The 18,079-nt window shown below is 38.3% G+C and overlaps 5 protein-coding genes across 6 annotated transcripts; 4 read left to right on the top strand and 1 right to left on the bottom strand.

Moving 5' to 3' along the window:
- The first annotated feature begins 577 nt into the window (after positions 1-577).
- On the top strand, positions 578-11,263 carry Chd64 (transgelin calponin-3). 2 transcript variants are annotated; one of them, XM_018005455.2, is made up of 3 exons: positions 578-864; positions 10,058-10,399; positions 10,461-11,263. In XM_018005455.2, exons 1-3 carry the CDS (start codon positions 811-813, stop codon positions 10,629-10,631), a joined length of 567 nt encoding a protein of 188 aa, XP_017860944.1. In that variant the 5' UTR covers positions 578-810; the 3' UTR covers positions 10,632-11,263. The 2 variants fall into 2 exon arrangements, with proteins under 2 accessions (XP_017860944.1, XP_017860945.1); XM_018005456.2 differs by lacking the exon at positions 578-864 and adding an exon at positions 9,827-9,981.
- A 348-nt stretch (positions 11,264-11,611) lies between these two features.
- LOC108612530 (zinc finger protein Paris-like) lies at positions 11,612-12,766 on the top strand. The gene is made up of 3 exons (XM_018005446.2): positions 11,612-12,100; positions 12,166-12,504; positions 12,567-12,766. The coding sequence occupies exons 1-3, from the start codon at positions 11,685-11,687 to the stop codon at positions 12,589-12,591; spliced, it is 780 nt and encodes a 259-aa protein (XP_017860935.2). The 5' UTR covers positions 11,612-11,684; the 3' UTR covers positions 12,592-12,766.
- An 82-nt stretch (positions 12,767-12,848) lies between these two features.
- Positions 12,849-14,098, top strand: tra (transformer). Its single transcript, XM_018005451.2, has 3 exons — positions 12,849-13,192; positions 13,443-13,834; positions 13,895-14,098. The coding sequence occupies exons 1-3, from the start codon at positions 13,159-13,161 to the stop codon at positions 14,096-14,098; spliced, it is 630 nt and encodes a 209-aa protein (XP_017860940.2). The 5' UTR covers positions 12,849-13,158.
- A 1-nt stretch (position 14,099) lies between these two features.
- On the bottom strand, positions 14,100-16,112 carry l(3)73Ah (polycomb group ring finger 3-like lethal (3) 73Ah). The gene is made up of 4 exons (XM_018005449.2): positions 15,694-16,112; positions 15,127-15,279; positions 14,782-15,065; positions 14,100-14,694 (listed from the first exon to the last, which is right to left on the bottom strand). Exons 1-4 carry the CDS (start codon positions 15,797-15,799, stop codon positions 14,569-14,571), a joined length of 669 nt encoding a protein of 222 aa, XP_017860938.1. The 5' UTR covers positions 15,800-16,112; the 3' UTR covers positions 14,100-14,568.
- Positions 16,113-16,556: 444 nt separating this feature from the next.
- Positions 16,557-17,880, top strand: Dhpr (dihydropteridine reductase). Its single transcript, XM_018005448.2, has 3 exons — positions 16,557-16,962; positions 17,058-17,244; positions 17,305-17,880. The coding sequence occupies exons 1-3, from the start codon at positions 16,879-16,881 to the stop codon at positions 17,739-17,741; spliced, it is 708 nt and encodes a 235-aa protein (XP_017860937.1). The 5' UTR covers positions 16,557-16,878; the 3' UTR covers positions 17,742-17,880.
- Positions 17,881-18,079: the final 199 nt, after the last annotated feature.

Below are 18,079 nucleotides of genomic sequence, written 5' to 3' on the forward strand. Positions count from 1 at the left end.
AGCAATCCTATTTATTTAGAACACATTACAACAACAAAAACACTCACTAAATACACTGAAAAAAAAAAAAAAACAACAACAAATTATGCAATTCTCTTCTTATCTTTGAAACATATATGAAACACTTACATAACAAATATATTTATGTGAATAAAATGTAACTAATTCTCAAGGCAAACTAAAACTGATAAACAAAAAAAAATAACCCGCAAGATTTATTTTTTTCTGCTCGTATTATCAGCCAATGACATGGCCATGTCTGGTATGCTGTGATAATGCCTTAGCATGAAAGCACAAACTATTTATTACCACTGGTTAGTGCTATTACTAATAACTATTCGTTTTACTTTAAATGTCATAAGTAAAAAAAACATTCGAACAGCCGTTAGCTGCGATAACATGTGCATTATGACATCATCATCAACAGCAGCAGCTGAGCTCGAGAGCTTTTGAGAGCGGCTCATTAAAACTGTTTTACGCTCCTCGTTCTGTTATTGTGTCTCTCACCGGCTGGTACTGTTAACATTAACAACAGCGCTGTTAATGGCTTCAAGTTTTCTTGGTTTTGGCTGTTGGCATGTCACGCTCAAAGCGCTTTTAGTATTTGTTACGAGCGGACGTGTGTTGTACGCAACGTGGAAATATAAACATATATATATATATTACCAATTTGTGATAAACATTCCATTGGCCAGAGTGCAACGTTAAGCTACTTTTTTCGACCAAAAACGTAACGCAACACACCCTGCAAACCCGTTTCCAACCAAAAATCCAGCAGCAGCTACAATAACAACAACAACAAACATTAACATGTCTTCGAATCGTGCTCCAAAGAGTGGCTTTGCTGCCGAAGCGCAGCGCAAGGTAACCAAATTTTTGCCAAAAAACATAATATTATATGCATGCATGTGTGTTAGTGTGTGTGACTGTTAAGCTGCAATGCCTTTATTTGGGCATTTGGAGCCGAGTTGCGTCTTTTCTCGCGCGCCAAAATTCAGGCTAAAAATGGTCTTAGAGATGACCTCATTCCCAATTTGCAGTTCGCGATGATAAGTCATCTTTAAGTATGCATGACTCTGTATGAGTGTGCGAGTGTATCTAAGTGTGTGTGGCCATGCATGCGTAATTTCTAAAGTTAAAGTTTGAGTTGAAATTCAATTAGGCAATTGTTTGCACTTGAAACAATGCTTTGTCAGGCTTCGTTCAGCTGCAGCTGAGCACAATTTCATCTCTCTCTCTCTCTCACTCTCTAATTCTTGATTGCTCAATGGGCTTCATGGGTGCCAAATTACAATGCAGAGAGCAAAAGGGATCGCAGCAATCACAGTGCGGCCCTCGCTTGTGCTTGCATTCTCTTTCTCTTTTAAACTAATTTGACATTAGTGACGCTTATTTACTGCAATTTACATATGTAGGCATGGTATACATACAGATATATGCGGAACTGGGCTTACATGTATCCCAGTGTCGCCATTCCCCCCGCGTTCCCCGTGGCAATTACGCAATGCACTGTCCCTGCGACGTGAGTGAAATTTGAAATTGTATATGGTATGTGGAGAACGAAAGAGAGAGAGTGACAGAGAGGGTGAGGAAGGGGAAGAGGGAACGGATTAAGTGCAATCCACTAATGGACGCCAGCTACGAAAACAATGTATTCAGTTACAGCATTGGTCAAACAGAACAGACAACGAGAACGACAACTGGAGGGACATTTCCCTTAGCGTCTCTCCTTCATATGCCGCGTGGCTCGTTGCGCCGCGCCGCAGCCCCCTTTATTATGTTTCCTCTTGGTTGTTTTTCGCCGCGATCAACGGCTTCGCAGGAGCGAGAGAGCGCGATGATGTCATTGGGCTGCCTGCCTGCCTGCCAGCTGCCCGTCTTCGTTAACTTCAAAAATGAAAAAAATATATATATTAAAGAAGCCGAAAGAAAGTTATGTGTGAACAAGTTGTCGAACTTTGAATGCCCTTGTTTTTGACTTTGATTCGTTCCATTGAAATGGATCGATATGGCAGCTTGCTGGAAATATAATATAAAGCTATTTTCCGTTGATCTACTTATTTGTTTAACGTGTAACCATATATGAATGTATGATATATATTTGTATGTACATATATGTATACCAAGTTACATATTTAGTGACAAAATAGGCATACTTTAAACAAGTGTATCTAAAGCGCCCCACGTAGCGATAGCACCTTTTGACGCACTAACACACATGCGCGCCGCACTTAAGTGTGGAAATGAGTTTGTGTTCGTGTGTGTGTGTGTGTGTGTGTGTGTGTGTGTGTGTGTGTGTGGTATAAGCAAACAAAAACAACATGCCGCTGAATCAACTTTTAAAAAATTGTTTGTCCATTTGACTGTCTATCTATGTGAGAGTGAGTATGCATGTGTGTGTGTGTATGTAGAGTCGGTTGGCAGTTATTTTTGTGTACTTTTATGGCAACGACTCAAATTTCAGCAAAAATCGAGTAACTATTATTGAAGGCGCAACAGTCCGTTCCCTACGTTCCTCCACTTCCTCTTCTTCGATTCCGCTTTCTAGACATACCCTAAGTGTAACCCTTACGCCCCTCGACCCCACACCTCTTTGACCATGTAGCCATTAATTAGTCGTTCGCTTGTCTGTTCGCCCATTCCGTACGTACCTATAGTAATCACTGGAACCCGCACGCATACACACACACCCACACTCACGCTTGGACACCTATACACATGCTAACATAGATATGGTCACATTAATACATCCGCAAGCAGGTTCCCCGCCGTATCAGTTTACCAAATGGAACTTGTCGAGCTCTTCTAGGTCTGTTGTTATAAAAAAAGAAAAAAAGAACTATAGTTATGTACCTATGTACAGTACTACGAATCATAATTGTAGTCATACATTTTCAGATAAGCCATAAAAAGTGATGGCAAAACTCAACCGAATCATAAATCAAATTGTTGTTTGAATTTCCGGTGAAACTCGGAGATCGCCAAAAACATAATAAAAGAGCTTGTACTCAATTTTGTTAGACCTATACATACACATATGCATATGTATATGTAACATACAAATACATTCAAAAAAAATACGGATATATAATGATACAGTTTTAACGCTATTGTGTACCACTGTGCTGTCTTTTGCAATGTTTACACTTTAGCAAAACAAAATGTAAAAAATATCGTAAAACAACAGTTAAAATCAGTCACATAATTGACCTCGTTTATTTTGCTTGCGGTATTCAAAGCTCGAGTGCTTTTGTTTTTGTTGCTCTATTTTGGTATATTTTTCGTTTTCGCTCAGATATCGGTCACCCGCAATGCTTTGTAATTGTCATCGACCGGCAGGCATGACACATCGAAAAGAAAGCGAAATCGAATTCGGAAATAAAAAAAACCGCAGCTGGTGAACAGATTTGCCAATCGGTTTTTCGTTTTTGTTGTTGTTTATTTTAAAGCATCGCTCATTTTGCACGTAACTAAATCACATTCGCATACAAACACGCCCACAATCATACGCGCATCAACACACACACAGGCACAAGCTGGGTCTTTTGTTTTGTTTCTTTTAAGCTTTATGCGTCAACTGTTGATTTTCGATTTTCAATAATGACATCATCCTCTGATCCCTAAAAAAAATTCATTACGCAATGATCCGTTGCCACGCTAATCATAACTAATCGAGAGAGGGTTAGAGAGAGAGAGAGAGAGAACGAGCAAGACTTTTACACACTACGAGCGTCTTCTGAAACGGAAACTTGCGTCAGCCTCTGTTAGATTTATGCGACAGAAAGCACTCCCTTCCAATCATACATGCTTACATACATGCATATGTATGTACATATGTACAACTCCTTGTTGCTCTATCTGTCTGTGCTTAACAGTTGTGTCTAACAGTTGTCTGTTCGCAATTACCTATTACAATTGATGAGCAGCGGGTATATGCACTTTGGGCACTAAAGAAAACAGCTGTGAATTGTTTGCCTAAACATTAAACAGCTTGCAAATTAAAACGGCAGGGCATTCGTAAAAGCGTGTTCTACGTATGACTAAGCTAAAATAACTGTTATTATTATTTGCTTTTGCACTGCAATCGTAGTAGTGGTGGTGGGTGTTGCAGCTTTAGGCTTGAGTCTGGTTTCCTTTGCCCGCAGCTTCGCTTGAGCACAAGGCAAGGCTGAGGCTTATGTGTGACAGAGAGAGGGCGAGCTAGAGAGGAAGGGCGAATTGTATGCAAACACTTTTAATTTAACTAAAAGCTCTTTGAGCTAATGAAGAGGCTTTCAGGCTTGGCTAACGCTAATGCGACTTGCGTGCAGGCACCAAAAAAAAAAAAAAAACAAGACACCCATAACAAACCTGTACGGTATAACCACAATCAAGCAACTTCATCAAAATAAAAATACTGTTAAAATTAATTAGTTTCCCGCAGATGTTACGCATTGTCGCGCTGCTCTGTAATTGCGCGTAATCGCGCTTAATTTATCAACTGACCCACAGACCCAGTAGCGAGTACCCAACCCATGCGTTTCGAGCTGTACATCAATGTCAGTGTCAACTGCCACATACACTCCGGCACATACAAAACTAAATGGAACTGGAAAGCACCACCAAGCTAAGAAATTTAGATAGGATCATCTTTGGTTGCTTAGATTTTACATTGTGTATACAAATTGTTTAAGTTGAGAATAATCATCTTATACCTCTCTATACAAAAAACTCTAGAAACTGTTTGCCTATTTTGAAATTTTCTTTCTATAATAAACATTTTAGAAATTCTTCGCTCGTTTTGAGCAGTGTATGTAGCGCTGGCTCGCATGCGCAGTGGCCATTTTAGGGCAACTATTATAACTGTGCTTTAACAACTTTGGGCCGTTGACCAATGGGAGACACAGAACCATGGCCTAGTCTCTTAAGAATGTATTTTTATAAATATACATATATATGTATATATATAATTTTGTTGAGTGCAATCACAACGTTGTTGATAAGCAAAAATTCCATTGTGACATCCTCTCCATTAAATTTCGTATAAATATGAGCTAAATACATACAGACGTTTATTTTGCACTCTCTTTTACGATAAGGCAAAACTCACGTTCTAGAGCTTTGCATATACAAACATACATGCATACACACATATGTACATGAATGTGGTATATATACATCATATTCATATGTGGGTATGTATTTCAGTTACTAACTGTACCTTATACAGAGCAACATTATAAAGTTGTCGTCGAATTTCGTGACGACCTCTCATAGAGCAAAAAAAAAAAAAAAAGAACCAGCTGAATTATCGGAGGCTGCTGACTCATTAAATATTTTTGTAAATAAGAAAAAAAAAAAGTAAAAAGAAAGAAGCAGAGCCTAAAATATACACTCGTAGACATGTTTCTACCCTGCGAACGCTTAAAATGGGTATAACGGCTAGGTACATACATATGTAATAGATAGATTCCTGATAGAAAAATTGGATACATTCCGAGATTCTAACCGAATCCTTACTTGTCTTCAAATAGTAGAGGCGTGTACGTTTGCTTATTTATAGATGTATATTAAGCGTTTCAGTGTATCTGCTAGTCGGACACATCTGGCCTGTGCTTTATTGTTGAATTTTTGTTTACCTTTCAATTTGCTAACTTATTGTTGTTATTGTTGTTGCGCTCTAAGCCAAGTTGTAAGTCATGTTAGCCAATTCCAAATTCCAAAATTCCAGACAAAAGTAAGAAATAGATAGATCGAGCGAAAGATAGATATATTTATAAATATGTACACTCATGATGAAAATAATAGGTACACCCCTTAAAATTAAACTTTTTTGAGTTTAGTTTAGCAAAACATTTTTTCTACTGCTCTTAACATGAAAATTTAAATGCACATTTGTGTATTAGGTATATATTAATGTAAATACATAAATTTGGAAAAAAAATTTTATTTTTTTAAAAGTTACAAACAAATAAACAAAAATGGAGCTTTTTGTGCTTGACAAAAATAATAGGTACACTTTACTTTCGTAAGATGTATTTAATTTTTTGATTTTCAAATCATTCAAAATCTTTTGCTATTATATTTTTGGATCAATATCCTGTATATCCTCTTTTATTTTCATACAAATTTTGTATCTGATTGGTCATACTCCTATTTAAAGCTTGGCAGGTCCCGTTCGTAATCTTCCTCCAGGTTTCTTGGACACAGTCCATTATTTGGCGTTTAATGTCACACTTTTTCTTTACCATCTGCTTTATCAATGCACTACACACGTTTTCGGTTGGATTCAGATCAGGAGAATGACTGGGCCAAGCGAGAGTGTCCACCTTACTAACCTCGAGCCAAGCTTATTCTATTGTAGACGAGTGTCTCGGGCCGTTATCTTGTTGTCAAACCTAGCGCAGAGGCATGTTATCCTCAGCATATGGTAACATTATATTTTCGAAAATATCTCTGTAGTCTGCTACTCTCATAACGCCAGATATTAGGAAAATCAGACGATACAGAAGCAGCCCCACACCATAATGTTTCCACCGACATGCTTCACTATTTTTTTGTGTAGCGAGGATCGAATTCTTTACCTGTAAGAAGTCTTACATGCATGGAATAGTCATTTCTATAATGGCAAATTTTGGTTTCGTCGTTAAATAGGATAATACGCCACTTTTTTTTTACTTTCAGATCCTTCCCAGGTGATGTGGTCTTTAGCAAAATTTTGCATCATCATAAAATTTTTGGTGCGCATCGATTTCAACCATTTTTTCGATACGACCTGATAGTTTAGCCATATGTAGTCATTTCCTAATTGAAGAAGCATTAATAATATTATCTATTGCGGAAGCAATGACCTTTGAAGATTTGAAAGGGTCGGAAAAGTTGCAATCCTTATAATGCGTCGGTCCCGTTCTAGTGTGGTTTTCGATGGACTTCCACGTGTTCTCTTTTTATTGTGCATCTTTAAAGCATTTTGCACAACGTTAAGAGATCTGTTCATCAGTTTCGCAATTTCACGCAAAAGTTTGCCATTCCTTCGAAGGTTTTTAGCAATTATGCGTTCCTGACTCGAACAATTAATATTTCGACCCATCTTCATATGATATTGATCATTTTTTTTACATCAAACATCTGTAGGAAGGTTACCTACTATTTTACAACAATAAAAGAAATCATTCTTATTCTAAACTTTTTTTTTCGGGCTGAAGTAATGGAGTGTACCTATTATTTTCAGCAGGCCCATTTCAGTTTATTGTGACTACTATGAATTTAGGGGGAAATATAATTTTTTTTTTGGCATGCATCATATTGCCAGATTGCTCTCTTAAAGTTACCATCGATTTTTTTTCAAAAATATCAAAAATTAATTAGTTATGACAGAATCTTCAAAAATTTTTGGGTGTACTTATTATTTTCATCATGAGTGTATATAAATATTTATGGAGAGACCGCAAATGTGCCAGAAATCGAGCGCATTGATTAGACTCTTAACGGCTATTTTATTTATGTCTATGTAAATGAGTATATATATAGCTATATACATATATATATGTATATTTATATTCATATATATAATATTTATGAATCGAAAGACCGTCTCGCCAGAGAATCTCTGCTATAAACTAAGCTTTTTTCAGCCCAAAATTTATGCATAACGCCTCGCGGGCGTCATTTTATCTGCCAGATACCATCAGCATAATTATCTTCATCATCATCAACATGATTATGATCATCACTGTGGTTTGTCTCGAGAAAATGTCAATCAATAGAAATTCTTATTAATTGTTTTTGAAAAATCACACACAAAACATGATAAATTGAGCCATTGCTCCGACCGATTGTTAAATTATTTTCAGATTCTTTTCTTCGGCTTCAGTTTCAGCTTTCTTTTCGGGGTCAACAGTTTTTTCTAATGACCCGTCCCAAATGAGTGTGAAACGCTCTTTGCCAAAATTTTGCAGTTTTCAATTAAGCTTTAGCGTGTTTTAATAACTGTATCGATAATTGCTGTTGTTAACGCGAATTTCGATAATCAATTGAAACTTGGTGTAGGAGAACACCAAAGAGATTACTAAAACCCAAATTGCTGGTATTTATAGCTTTCATAAACTTTCGTATGTATATGCTAAAAGCTTGATGAAGTTATCAAATAATCGATTTATCGTTAAGATAACGTACGAACTATAAAAACGTAATGTGCTATACTAAAAAACCAGCTACTCATATGACATACTTTAGCCTTCAAATAAATTGTAAGCAAATTACTTCTATATCGATATTTATCGATTTAGCTGAAAATGAAGGCAATCTCTGCTATATCTCTCTCTAATAGAATGTATTTAAATTGCCTACATAAACATCTTCTGCTACCCGTCATACCCCTTTCAAGTGTCTATTTTACAGAGCATATCAAGAGCATGGCGAGCTGTTGACAAAGACATAAAAAACAATACTATTTCATTGATTTACATTTTTATGGCCTGTGTCTATCTGCATATCGGCTTCTTGATCAGCACATAACTTTTCCTTCTTCTTCTGCGCAGCTCATAAAATTTGCTTATCGCTATGAGGAACAACTACTACAGTGAGCATTCGATAGTCTCACAGTGCATTCACCTTCATTTATGCAACGCTCCAATTGCAGGCGCCTCGTACAGGGGGAACACGTGATGAGCAAACAAAGCGAGCAGCAATCAGCGTTTGCTCTCTTTTACTCTTTCACATTCTTCTCAGCAATTGCAAAAAAAAAAAAATGCAACGCAATCAAAGGGACAAAACAACCAATTGACGACAATGTTTGTGAGATCATTTATTTTAATAGAAACAACAGACGGAGAAAGGAGAGAAAGAGAGAGCAATTGTGGGAGTACCCTTACTAATAGAATTCCCGCTAATCTCAAATCAGTTAGCAGACAGCAATTCAAATAAATCTAAAACTAATAACTGAGTGCTAAGTGACACCTATCTCTCTCTCACCCACACACACTCCCTCCCTCTCCCTTCCTCCCACAGTTATTGTCAAATGGAAACTTAACACGCAAACCAATTGACAACTTTTGTGGTTTTCGATTGTTTCTGTTATTTTTTCGCATGTCCACTCCAATAACGCTCAACAAGTGGGCCTCGATTATGAGCCAAAACGGTGCGAAGGACGCCCAAACAGCTGGCGCTTAAGCTTTAGCGCTTTATATGGCCAAAACAGAGATACGAAAATTGTATAAAAAGAAAAAAAGCTAAAACGGCAACAGCAGCGCAACATAGGCAAATATGGTTATGCATTTAGATAGAGAGAGAGATTGAGAACGTGACTCTATTCACAATTCTCCTGAGACATGTGCTGATACATAAATGAGCTTCACTTTATTTAATTATGAAGTTCATTTGAGCTAAGTATCTATAATAAATGGAAACTTGTAGCAAGACTATTCACATTGATGAAAATTTTAGCTATATTTACAATTGTTATACAGAGCTGATATATTCTAATACAGCGGGTATATATATAGCATACTATATAGTATACAAGTGCTTTACTTCTTACAACTGAAACTGGATTTCAATTTAGTTCGTAATTGGACCCCAACTTGTATGCAATATATCTAGACTTCTACTATATTGAAACAAAAACCATTTTATCGACCGATAACATATTCTTTATGACTCCAGGGCGCATGCAAGTACAAGTGCATGGGTAAATTTGATATACAATCAAAATTTTGTAGCATTTTTCGTTCTTCTATTTTATAGATAGCTCAAGATAGAAAAACATATATTAGGGGTTTTATTTTTGGGAGCGCCCGTTGTCTCGGAAACTGCAATCTTATCCTTAACCAAACTTGAATTATGGTCATGAGCTCGAATGTTTACGATCCAATTAACGATAGGCGGACTATCTGCAATATATAGCCCCAGATAACGAAAAGAACTCTATATATGGGACTCTTTATATGATTTCATTTGTGAAACGGCTTTAGTTGAGTGTGGAACATTATGTATCAATCAAAGGTTACGCTGGATATATTGCTAAGTTATAAGTTATACATACTAAAGGATATTATCCACTCCACTACGCTCCTTACAGATAAATTCCAAGTACAGTGAGGAGCTGGCACAGGAGTCGCTGGAATGGATTAAGGCTGTGACAGGTGAGCCCATCAACACATCGGGCGATACGGACAACTTTTTTGAGGTGCTCAAGGATGGCGTGATCCTGTGCAAGCTGGCCAATTCCCTACAGCCCGGATCCATCAAGAAGGTTAACGAGAGCAAAATGGCCTTCAAGTGCATGGAGAACATTTCGGCTTTCCTCGAGTGTGCCAAGAACTTCGGTGTGCCCACACAGGAGACTTTCCAGAGTGTCGATCTCTGGGAGCGACAGAATCTCAATTCTGTTGTCATCTGCTTGCAGTCGCTGGGTCGCAAGGTAAGCAAGGCTTTAAAGGTATTTATATCACAACTTACTAATGATAATTCTCTCGATGTAGGCCTCCAACTTCAACAAGCCATCGATTGGCCCCAAGGAGGCGGACAAGAATGTGCGCAACTTCAGCGAGGAGCAGCTGCGTGCCGGCCAGAATGTTATCTCCCTACAGTACGGCTCCAATAAGGGCGCCACCCAGTCGGGCATTAACTTCGGCAACACTCGACACATGTAGAATCACTCACACTCGTACTTCCTATCGCTCTCACTCACATTCCGCAATAAAGCCAAAACAAAAATGAAAACATCTTCCGTTCCGGCATTCCTCTATTTAAAAACAACAACAACAAAAACCAAGACAAAAAATGTATTTATATAAAGCAAATGTTTCTTTATATTTGTATTAGAAATTGAACATTTTTTGCAACAAATTACTTTAATTTAATATTATTAAGTACTCGAACGTACGGATTTTTTAGAATGATTATATAATTCTATTTTCAACAAAAAAAGAAAAAACTGCATTTCTGGCACGATCAATTATTAATTATCTTATATATATATTCTTATATGAATCTAGTAAGCACTCAATAATTGTGCCATGACCAAACGTAACGGATTGCCTTGTGACTAAAGTACCGCCAAAATTTAAATCAGAAAAAAGAAGAGAAAACTAAAAATCTGTTGAAAAACTAACCACCTCAATTTCAATCAATACCTAAGCATTTAAAATGAATGTATTCAAAGCATCGAAATAGTTGAAAAGAGAAAAAAATATATAATATGTATTACTACACATTTAATTGATATATAATATATTTTAAATGTTATTCAATGTTGAAAATAAATAATTATTCTTTTAACAAATGTGATCTATTGATTTCTTATCGATATGCATGTTTGATATGATTGGGGGAGCTATCGATATATGCGTGATCAGGATCACCAGGGTGGCAAACAGGAAATACCAACACCAATACCACTAACTTCTCTGGTGAGTGCAAATACCAAATCAAGGACGTTAGTGCAATTTTCCATCATATGCATTTGTATCTATGATACAAATTAATTAGACTATTTATCTATATTATTATTAAGCATTCAATATAGATATTTAATACTTAAATTAAAGAAATATTTTTCCTAAGATAGTCCATATGTTTGTTTTATTTTTTTGTCTTCTGTTTTCATGGAATGACATGGAGATAGACTCAAGAACTATCGATACATTTATACATTTTGTGATCACTAAACATTGGGTCCAACGCCAAAACAAAAGTTTCAACACATGGATACAGAGATTTGTCGCATATGTTTGAATGCATCTAATACGCTGGTGGGCATTTTCGCTGTGCGGGAGGAAAGTCAAAATGGCCAACCAGAGCCCAGCCTGGCGGATATGCTAAACGCATGTGCTGATTGCCACATCAAAATCAATGATGGACTACCGCAACAAATCTGCATGAGTTGCGTCCGAAGCGCTCAAAATGCGTACAGATTTAAGCGCAAGTGCGAGGAGAACTATCGACAGCTGTTGGAAAGGCGCACGAACAACTCGTGGTCCTCAAAGAAAGAGCCCGAAAAAACAAAAACGGAACCAGATTCTAAGCACGTAAATCAGGGGAAGGAGGAAACAGCACAGTATAAATGCCAACTTTGTAGTAAAGAATTCGCCCATTTGAGCCTACTACGTGTGCACAAAAGGTAGGACATTCTGTTTATAAATCATCAAATCATTGCCTACCCTAATCTTATTCACTGCTTTCCAGATGGCACCTTGAAAACCAATCGAGGGTCAAAGTCACCGCATTGCCAAAGCAAGTACCAACGTCGGTTAAGCGGAATACCAAATACCCCGTTCGGCAGAAGAAAAGTCGTAATTTGCCGCTAATCAAGAACCATTCTCACAGCAGCGAGCGACCATTTGCGTGTACAATTTGCCCGATAGCATTTCAAAGTAAGACACATTTAGTGAGACATATGCGCAATCACACGGGTGAACGTCCTTATCAGTGTCCCCACTGCGCAGAAAGCTTTGCAAGAAGCGACTATTGCCGCAATCATATGAACAAAGTGCATAGAGGTCTAAAATTCACTGGCAAGTTGGCGTAAGTAGTGAAATTTGTAATTACAATAATTTATTTCAAGTTGATCTCTTTTCATTTTGTAGCCGAAGTAAGAAGGGAAAATCGTAAGGTAACATGCATCAAAAGACACTAGAGATCTTCGAGCTTCCTCATTTGCAAAATAAAATGACAAAAACATTAAGGTTTTCATTCATTGAATTGAGTATACAAATTTAGGACTAAATATATTTTTTTAAATTTAAGAATAAATTGAATAAAATATATCGATACTTACACATCTCAATTGTGATGGAGACAAAAAACATCGCTGTGCGATTAATCGGTACACGCACATCGCAATTGTGCAGCCCGGCTCAATATTAAGAGAAAACAAGGTTGTGTCACGCCTAGGGATTGCAACTTTGCTCGTATTGCATTTGATGCAAGAGTTCTTGTGTTTATAAAATATTAAACAATACCAGCATATATACTAATAAAATTAAGTGGACTCATCTCCACTCAAAAAATACATCAATATCGGAAATAACTAGCAGCAGCAATATTGTGAAATGTGACGTCAGAGCACGCAGACTAAAAATGCACTAGTGCAACACGTAACCTTGGCCCTGGCAACGTTATGCACATATGTAAATTACAAGTGCACAAATAGTATCCGATATAGTGAGTGCATACAATATGGACGCCGACAGCAGTTCACGTTCACCAAGAGGTTTGTATTGTGTTTCAACGGCTTCTTTAAGCAAAATGTGAAAAAACAATGTTTTTGTTGTTTTTTTTCTAGTGACAAAATGTGAAAGTGATTTACAATGGCAAGCCAAAAAGGACGCGCAACATATTCGATAAGCGAAATGCAGTGAAGGATGTACTAAAGAGCATATTCTGGATATAAACGTATCAAAAGACGCCGACATATAAAGCTAAATACTGAACGAAGCTTCTCTTGTATGTGTTGCATTTAGATACGAGGAGGCGCACGCGTCCCAAGGAGAAGGAAAAAGAGAAGGTGCCATACTTTGCGGATGAGGCAAGGGAACGTGATCGAGTACGCAATCTGCGACTTAGGAAAACATCGATAACACGCCCAACCACTCCACCCAGAGGAAGGCCAAGACGTGCCAGATCTCGCTCATATTCTGCGGAACGCAATTGCTGCCATCGACGTCGCCGGTCCAGGAGCTACGAACGCCGTCACAGTAGCAATCGCTATAAATCCGCCACAGCACCCGCTGCAAAGCCTAATCGACGTCGCAGCCGTAGCCGCAGTCGGAGCCGCAGCCGCAGTCGCTCTCGAACGCCACGCATTATAACGGTGCCTGTGCCAGTGCCTGCTGCCGATTATCCCTACGCCTACGTGAGTAGCCAGCTCAAACTCTCAGCTCGATCGTCATCGATTAATAAATTCCTCTTGCAGGCTTGGCCACCTCCGCCGCAGCGTCCACATTTCAATCCCATGTATGGCGCCGTGCCATATGGTCTGCCACCACGTCCTGTGTATCCTGCGCATCCGTATTTTGCGCCGTATCCACGACCGAGGCCAACATTTCCCTATCGAGCCGCTCCAATCCGGCCGCATCCCCGATTTAGCTATAGGAATCAACGGCAGGCGCCGAATTGAATTTTTTAAACTTTACATAATTACAAATTTATTTACTCAACTGCTATTTACATTCGTGTGTTTTGATTTGTACATTAAATTAATAAATTATACACATGAAACTAAATACAAATAAAAATAATAAAAAAAAACATAAAATATTGCAATTATTAAACGGGAGAGGGAAGTTTCTTGATGGGGTCTTGAATTTGATTAAATCAGACGTTACAGAGTCGCAACAAAAGTCACACGAGGATAATGGATAATGCTAATCACGTTCAACTTAAGGACTACTCTATGCCGACTTTATATACATGCACATTTACACATACATACATATTTTTGTGTTTTCGTTTTAGAGAGAACTAACACTAGGGGAACTCCTAAGATTCATATTTATATATATAAATATATATTCATATATATAATAGAGCACTATGTCAATAAATTATAAAAAATATATATATAGATCATTTTTGCATATGCTTGTGTTAAAGCTCGACACGAGGACGAAATTGCAGCCGTAACGGTGGATCTCGAAAGCGCCAACGTGTCACATAGACAAATTTCAACGTGTGATCCTTGCCCAGCAGCTCCTCATTACACAGTATATCGATCTGCAGGGTTATCGGACAATACATTAGATAAGTTATCGCAATTACTTATTGTTATTGTAAATATAGTTATGCTAGCGATGATCTCACCTCCCGATATTTTTCGATTCCGTTGAGTATCTTCTTAGCGACGAGCTTTTTGAGATGCGTTATCGTCGCCTGCGAACTGCAGCGTATAAAGCGTCTTTGCAGATTCTTAAAGTTATTGCTAATACACTCGAGGCACACGTTGACCTGTTCGTCGAGACGGTGGAAGTCGGATTCGGCATGCGCGTCCATCACCTTCTCGTTGTCGTCATCGTGATTTTGCGTTATATCCTTCGGACATGGCATATTCCGACTCTTGTAGAAATCACGTTCGCGCCGCGACTCATCTGCAATTCGAAGCAGTTTAAGAGGAAGTTCGCTAAATTCAATGTATTCTATTCTGTTTACCTTCTTGAAGCTTTGGCACCAATTTGTACACAATGTCCTGCATGGTGCGATCGAAGCTGATGTATTGCAGCGGATGTGATTGATGTATAATGTTGTCGCAGGTGGGGCATGTCTTTTTTTCCTCCAAGTGTTTCACCAGGCAGCTTTTGCAAACTGTAAAATATGCCAAACGCAAAAATATAAATATTTGTTTACATATATGTATGTGTGCGTGTGTATTTTGTAGTTTGTTCCATTTTTGCTTTACTCTTCATTCACGATGGGAAACAGCGTAGGATTAGTTTTTGGCGTTGCCAGCTTTCATCATACACACACTTTATCACCCACGCGATCAGCCGGCAATCTCCTCCATATAGCACAACACAGGGCTTACAAGAGCAAATGTATGTATAGGAGTAACGGTATCACCTGCCCGCTGGAAGCCTCATCTGGACATGACTGCGCGTAAAAGCACACGCCAGAGGCAACGGCAACGGCAACCGGTGCAGGTGCTCGTGCTCCCCCCACTCTTCAACTGTTACTGGCAATTAGCGCAAAAAAAAAGAGCAGCAAGCAGAAGAAACTCACATGTGTGCAGACACTCGGTCACTGTGGTCGCATCTATGAAATAGCCACCGCATATTTTACACGTTATGTGCGGATTAATAGTCTTTAGTTTTACGCGCCGCTCCATTTTGGCAGTTTGATTAACAAATTTCTTATGAAATAAATAACTCTCGCTCGCAGCATAAAATTCTCTCTCCTCCCTCTCTCAGCGAACAATTTGTTGTCTTTTCCGTTTGGTTGGCGAATATTCGCTATTCCTATTGCGACAAATTGTGCGCACACGTATGCAAAACACTCAACACACTCTTGTACATTTTTGCTATGCACTTTAACAGTATTTGTAATATTATTTTTAAACAAATAAAAGAAATCACGACAAAATTGTGTGTACGTGTACGTGTGTGAGTGTGAGTGTACGTGTACATTGACCGTGGTGAATGGCAATTCAAGCATATCGTAGCCATGCACTGTGAATGCGTAATGGTGCTGCCAGATATTTGAGTATATATTTTTAAATATAAACACAAACAACGAATTATTTAAGAAGAATCAATAAAAATTGTGCTAAGATGACTTTATAAACAAAAATTATTGAATTCAATATTAATATATAAATGACACTCAATAATTCATTTAAAAAAAGGGTATAAATCGACTGCCGCCACATTTACTGGTTCCTTAACATTTAATCTGTTAATTTAAACTTATAACATGGATTACAAAAATTAAATGCATTTTCTGATTTTTCGATGATTGGCGAATGAAGACCGTTATGTATATTTTATAAAGTTGTTATTATTTTATTTTGATTTTCATCAGAACTGTTCTGCCAATCGGAATGCTGTTTATGCATTTACATTTCTGTTAACTTAAAATACCAACGAAAAATACCACAATATTGATTTTGCACTTGTTGCTTTTCGCGCAGCAAATAAAGTTAACATTCTTGTTTTGAAATTCTAATTAAATCAAAAAAGCTGTCAATTAACGAGTTAACATTATAACAACAATAACAATAACGAAAACTTGTTTGCAGGCCAAAAACCCCGAACAGCAGTTTAGTCAGCAAAACTTCGCACGAGTCGCTTTTGAGTCATTTTCGAAGCGAAGCAAGTCGTGAATTATTTGTGCTTAGCTTAAAAATTGAATTCGTTATTCTTACTTGAGTTCAGTTGCGTTCAAGTCGTTAAACTGGCAGCACGTATCATGTCCGCAGGTCGCGTTTTCATCTATGGGGGGAAAGGAGCCCTCGGGTCCGCCTGCGTCGATCACTTCAAAGCCAAAGACTTTGTACGTTTCCCTTTCACTTTTATTGTTTTTGTTTTGTTTCTTATTTAACTGCAATTGTTTAATAATTTCCATTGTTTCTATGACATGACCTCCAGTGGGTTGGCAGCATTGATTTGAGTGAAAACGACAAAGCAGACATTAGCATTGTTGTGCCACGCGATTCGAGCTGGGAGGAGCAGGAATCCTCTGTGGTTAGCCAGGTGGGCGAATCTTTGGCTGGCCAGAAACTGGATGCTGTAATCTGTGTAGCCGGCGGCTGGGCAGGTGGCAATGCCAAGAAAGGTGAGTCACGACAAAACTCACCCAAGATTAATTAAAAACTCATGTAATTCCTTTTTATAGATCTGGCCAAGAATGCAGATCTGATGTGGCGGCAAAGCGTTTGGAGCAGCTGCATCTCAGCCACATTGGCTGCACACCACCTGAAGACAGGTGGTCTGTTGGCTCTGACCGGCGCCAAGCCTGCCCTGGCTGGCACTCCTGGCATGATTGGCTACGGCATGGCCAAGGCTGCAGTGCATCAGCTAACACGCTCGCTGGCGGGCGAGAATTCCGGTTTGCCCGATAATGCGCTGGTTGTATCCATTCTACCTGTTACCCTAGACACGCCCATGAACCGCAAGTGGATGCCCAAGGCTGACTTCAGCAGCTGGACACCTGTTACCGAGGTCGCCGAACTCTTTGAGAAATGGACACAGTCCAAGGACAGACCCAAAAGCGGTTCCCTGCTGCAGCTGATCACAAAGAATGGCATTACGGAACTCATTCCGGCGGAGTAGAGACAAGAGATTATTGAACAAACTAATGATGATACACTATATACAATATACATATATATATAATGCTTGTGCTTAACAAATATGAATAAAGGGACGATGGAGGAAGAAGCTTAAATATGCTTGCAAAGCAAAAGAAAAATTGTTATAGCAATATTTGATAATTATTATTAAAAATAGAGGAACTTCTTTATATATACCCTTCGCCGAGGCAAATCAAAATTAGATCAAGATATAGCTTCTACCTTTTACACACCGAAAAATATTTGAAAACAATTTAGCTTGGTATGAACTAATTATCAAGGAAGTAAGCTTTCAATCGGATGTATATATGTATATAG

Source organism: Drosophila arizonae, chromosome 4 (assembly GCF_054131065.1).
Source record: "Drosophila arizonae isolate 15081-1271.41 chromosome 4, UAZ_ARI_1.0, whole genome shotgun sequence".
Classification (NCBI taxonomy): domain Eukaryota; kingdom Metazoa; phylum Arthropoda; class Insecta; order Diptera; family Drosophilidae; genus Drosophila; species Drosophila arizonae.

Excerpts from the sequence above, each read along its gene's own strand:
- Chd64 (XM_018005455.2), top strand. The coding sequence starts at position 811 with ATGTCTTCGAATCGTGCTCCAAAGAGTGGCTTTGCTGCCGAAGCGCAG. Across the intron at positions 865-10,057 it reads CTGCCGAAGCGCAGCGCAAG|ATAAATTCCAAGTACAGTGA; the intron begins GTAACCAAATTT and ends CGCTCCTTACAG. Across the intron at positions 10,400-10,460 it reads TGCAGTCGCTGGGTCGCAAG|GCCTCCAACTTCAACAAGCC; the intron begins GTAAGCAAGGCT and ends CTCTCGATGTAG.
- LOC108612530 (XM_018005446.2), top strand. The coding sequence starts at position 11,685 with ATGGATACAGAGATTTGTCGCATATGTTTGAATGCATCTAATACGCTG. Across the intron at positions 12,101-12,165 it reads CTACTACGTGTGCACAAAAG|ATGGCACCTTGAAAACCAAT; the intron begins GTAGGACATTCT and ends ACTGCTTTCCAG. Across the intron at positions 12,505-12,566 it reads AAATTCACTGGCAAGTTGGC|CCGAAGTAAGAAGGGAAAAT; the intron begins GTAAGTAGTGAA and ends TTCATTTTGTAG.
- tra (XM_018005451.2), top strand. The coding sequence starts at position 13,159 with ATGGACGCCGACAGCAGTTCACGTTCACCAAGAG. Across the intron at positions 13,193-13,442 it reads CAGTTCACGTTCACCAAGAG|ATACGAGGAGGCGCACGCGT; the intron begins GTTTGTATTGTG and ends TGTTGCATTTAG. Across the intron at positions 13,835-13,894 it reads CCGATTATCCCTACGCCTAC|GCTTGGCCACCTCCGCCGCA; the intron begins GTGAGTAGCCAG and ends TTCCTCTTGCAG.
- Dhpr (XM_018005448.2), top strand. The coding sequence starts at position 16,879 with ATGTCCGCAGGTCGCGTTTTCATCTATGGGGGGAAAGGAGCCCTCGGG. Across the intron at positions 16,963-17,057 it reads ACTTCAAAGCCAAAGACTTT|TGGGTTGGCAGCATTGATTT; the intron begins GTACGTTTCCCT and ends CATGACCTCCAG. Across the intron at positions 17,245-17,304 it reads AGGTGGCAATGCCAAGAAAG|ATCTGGCCAAGAATGCAGAT; the intron begins GTGAGTCACGAC and ends TCCTTTTTATAG.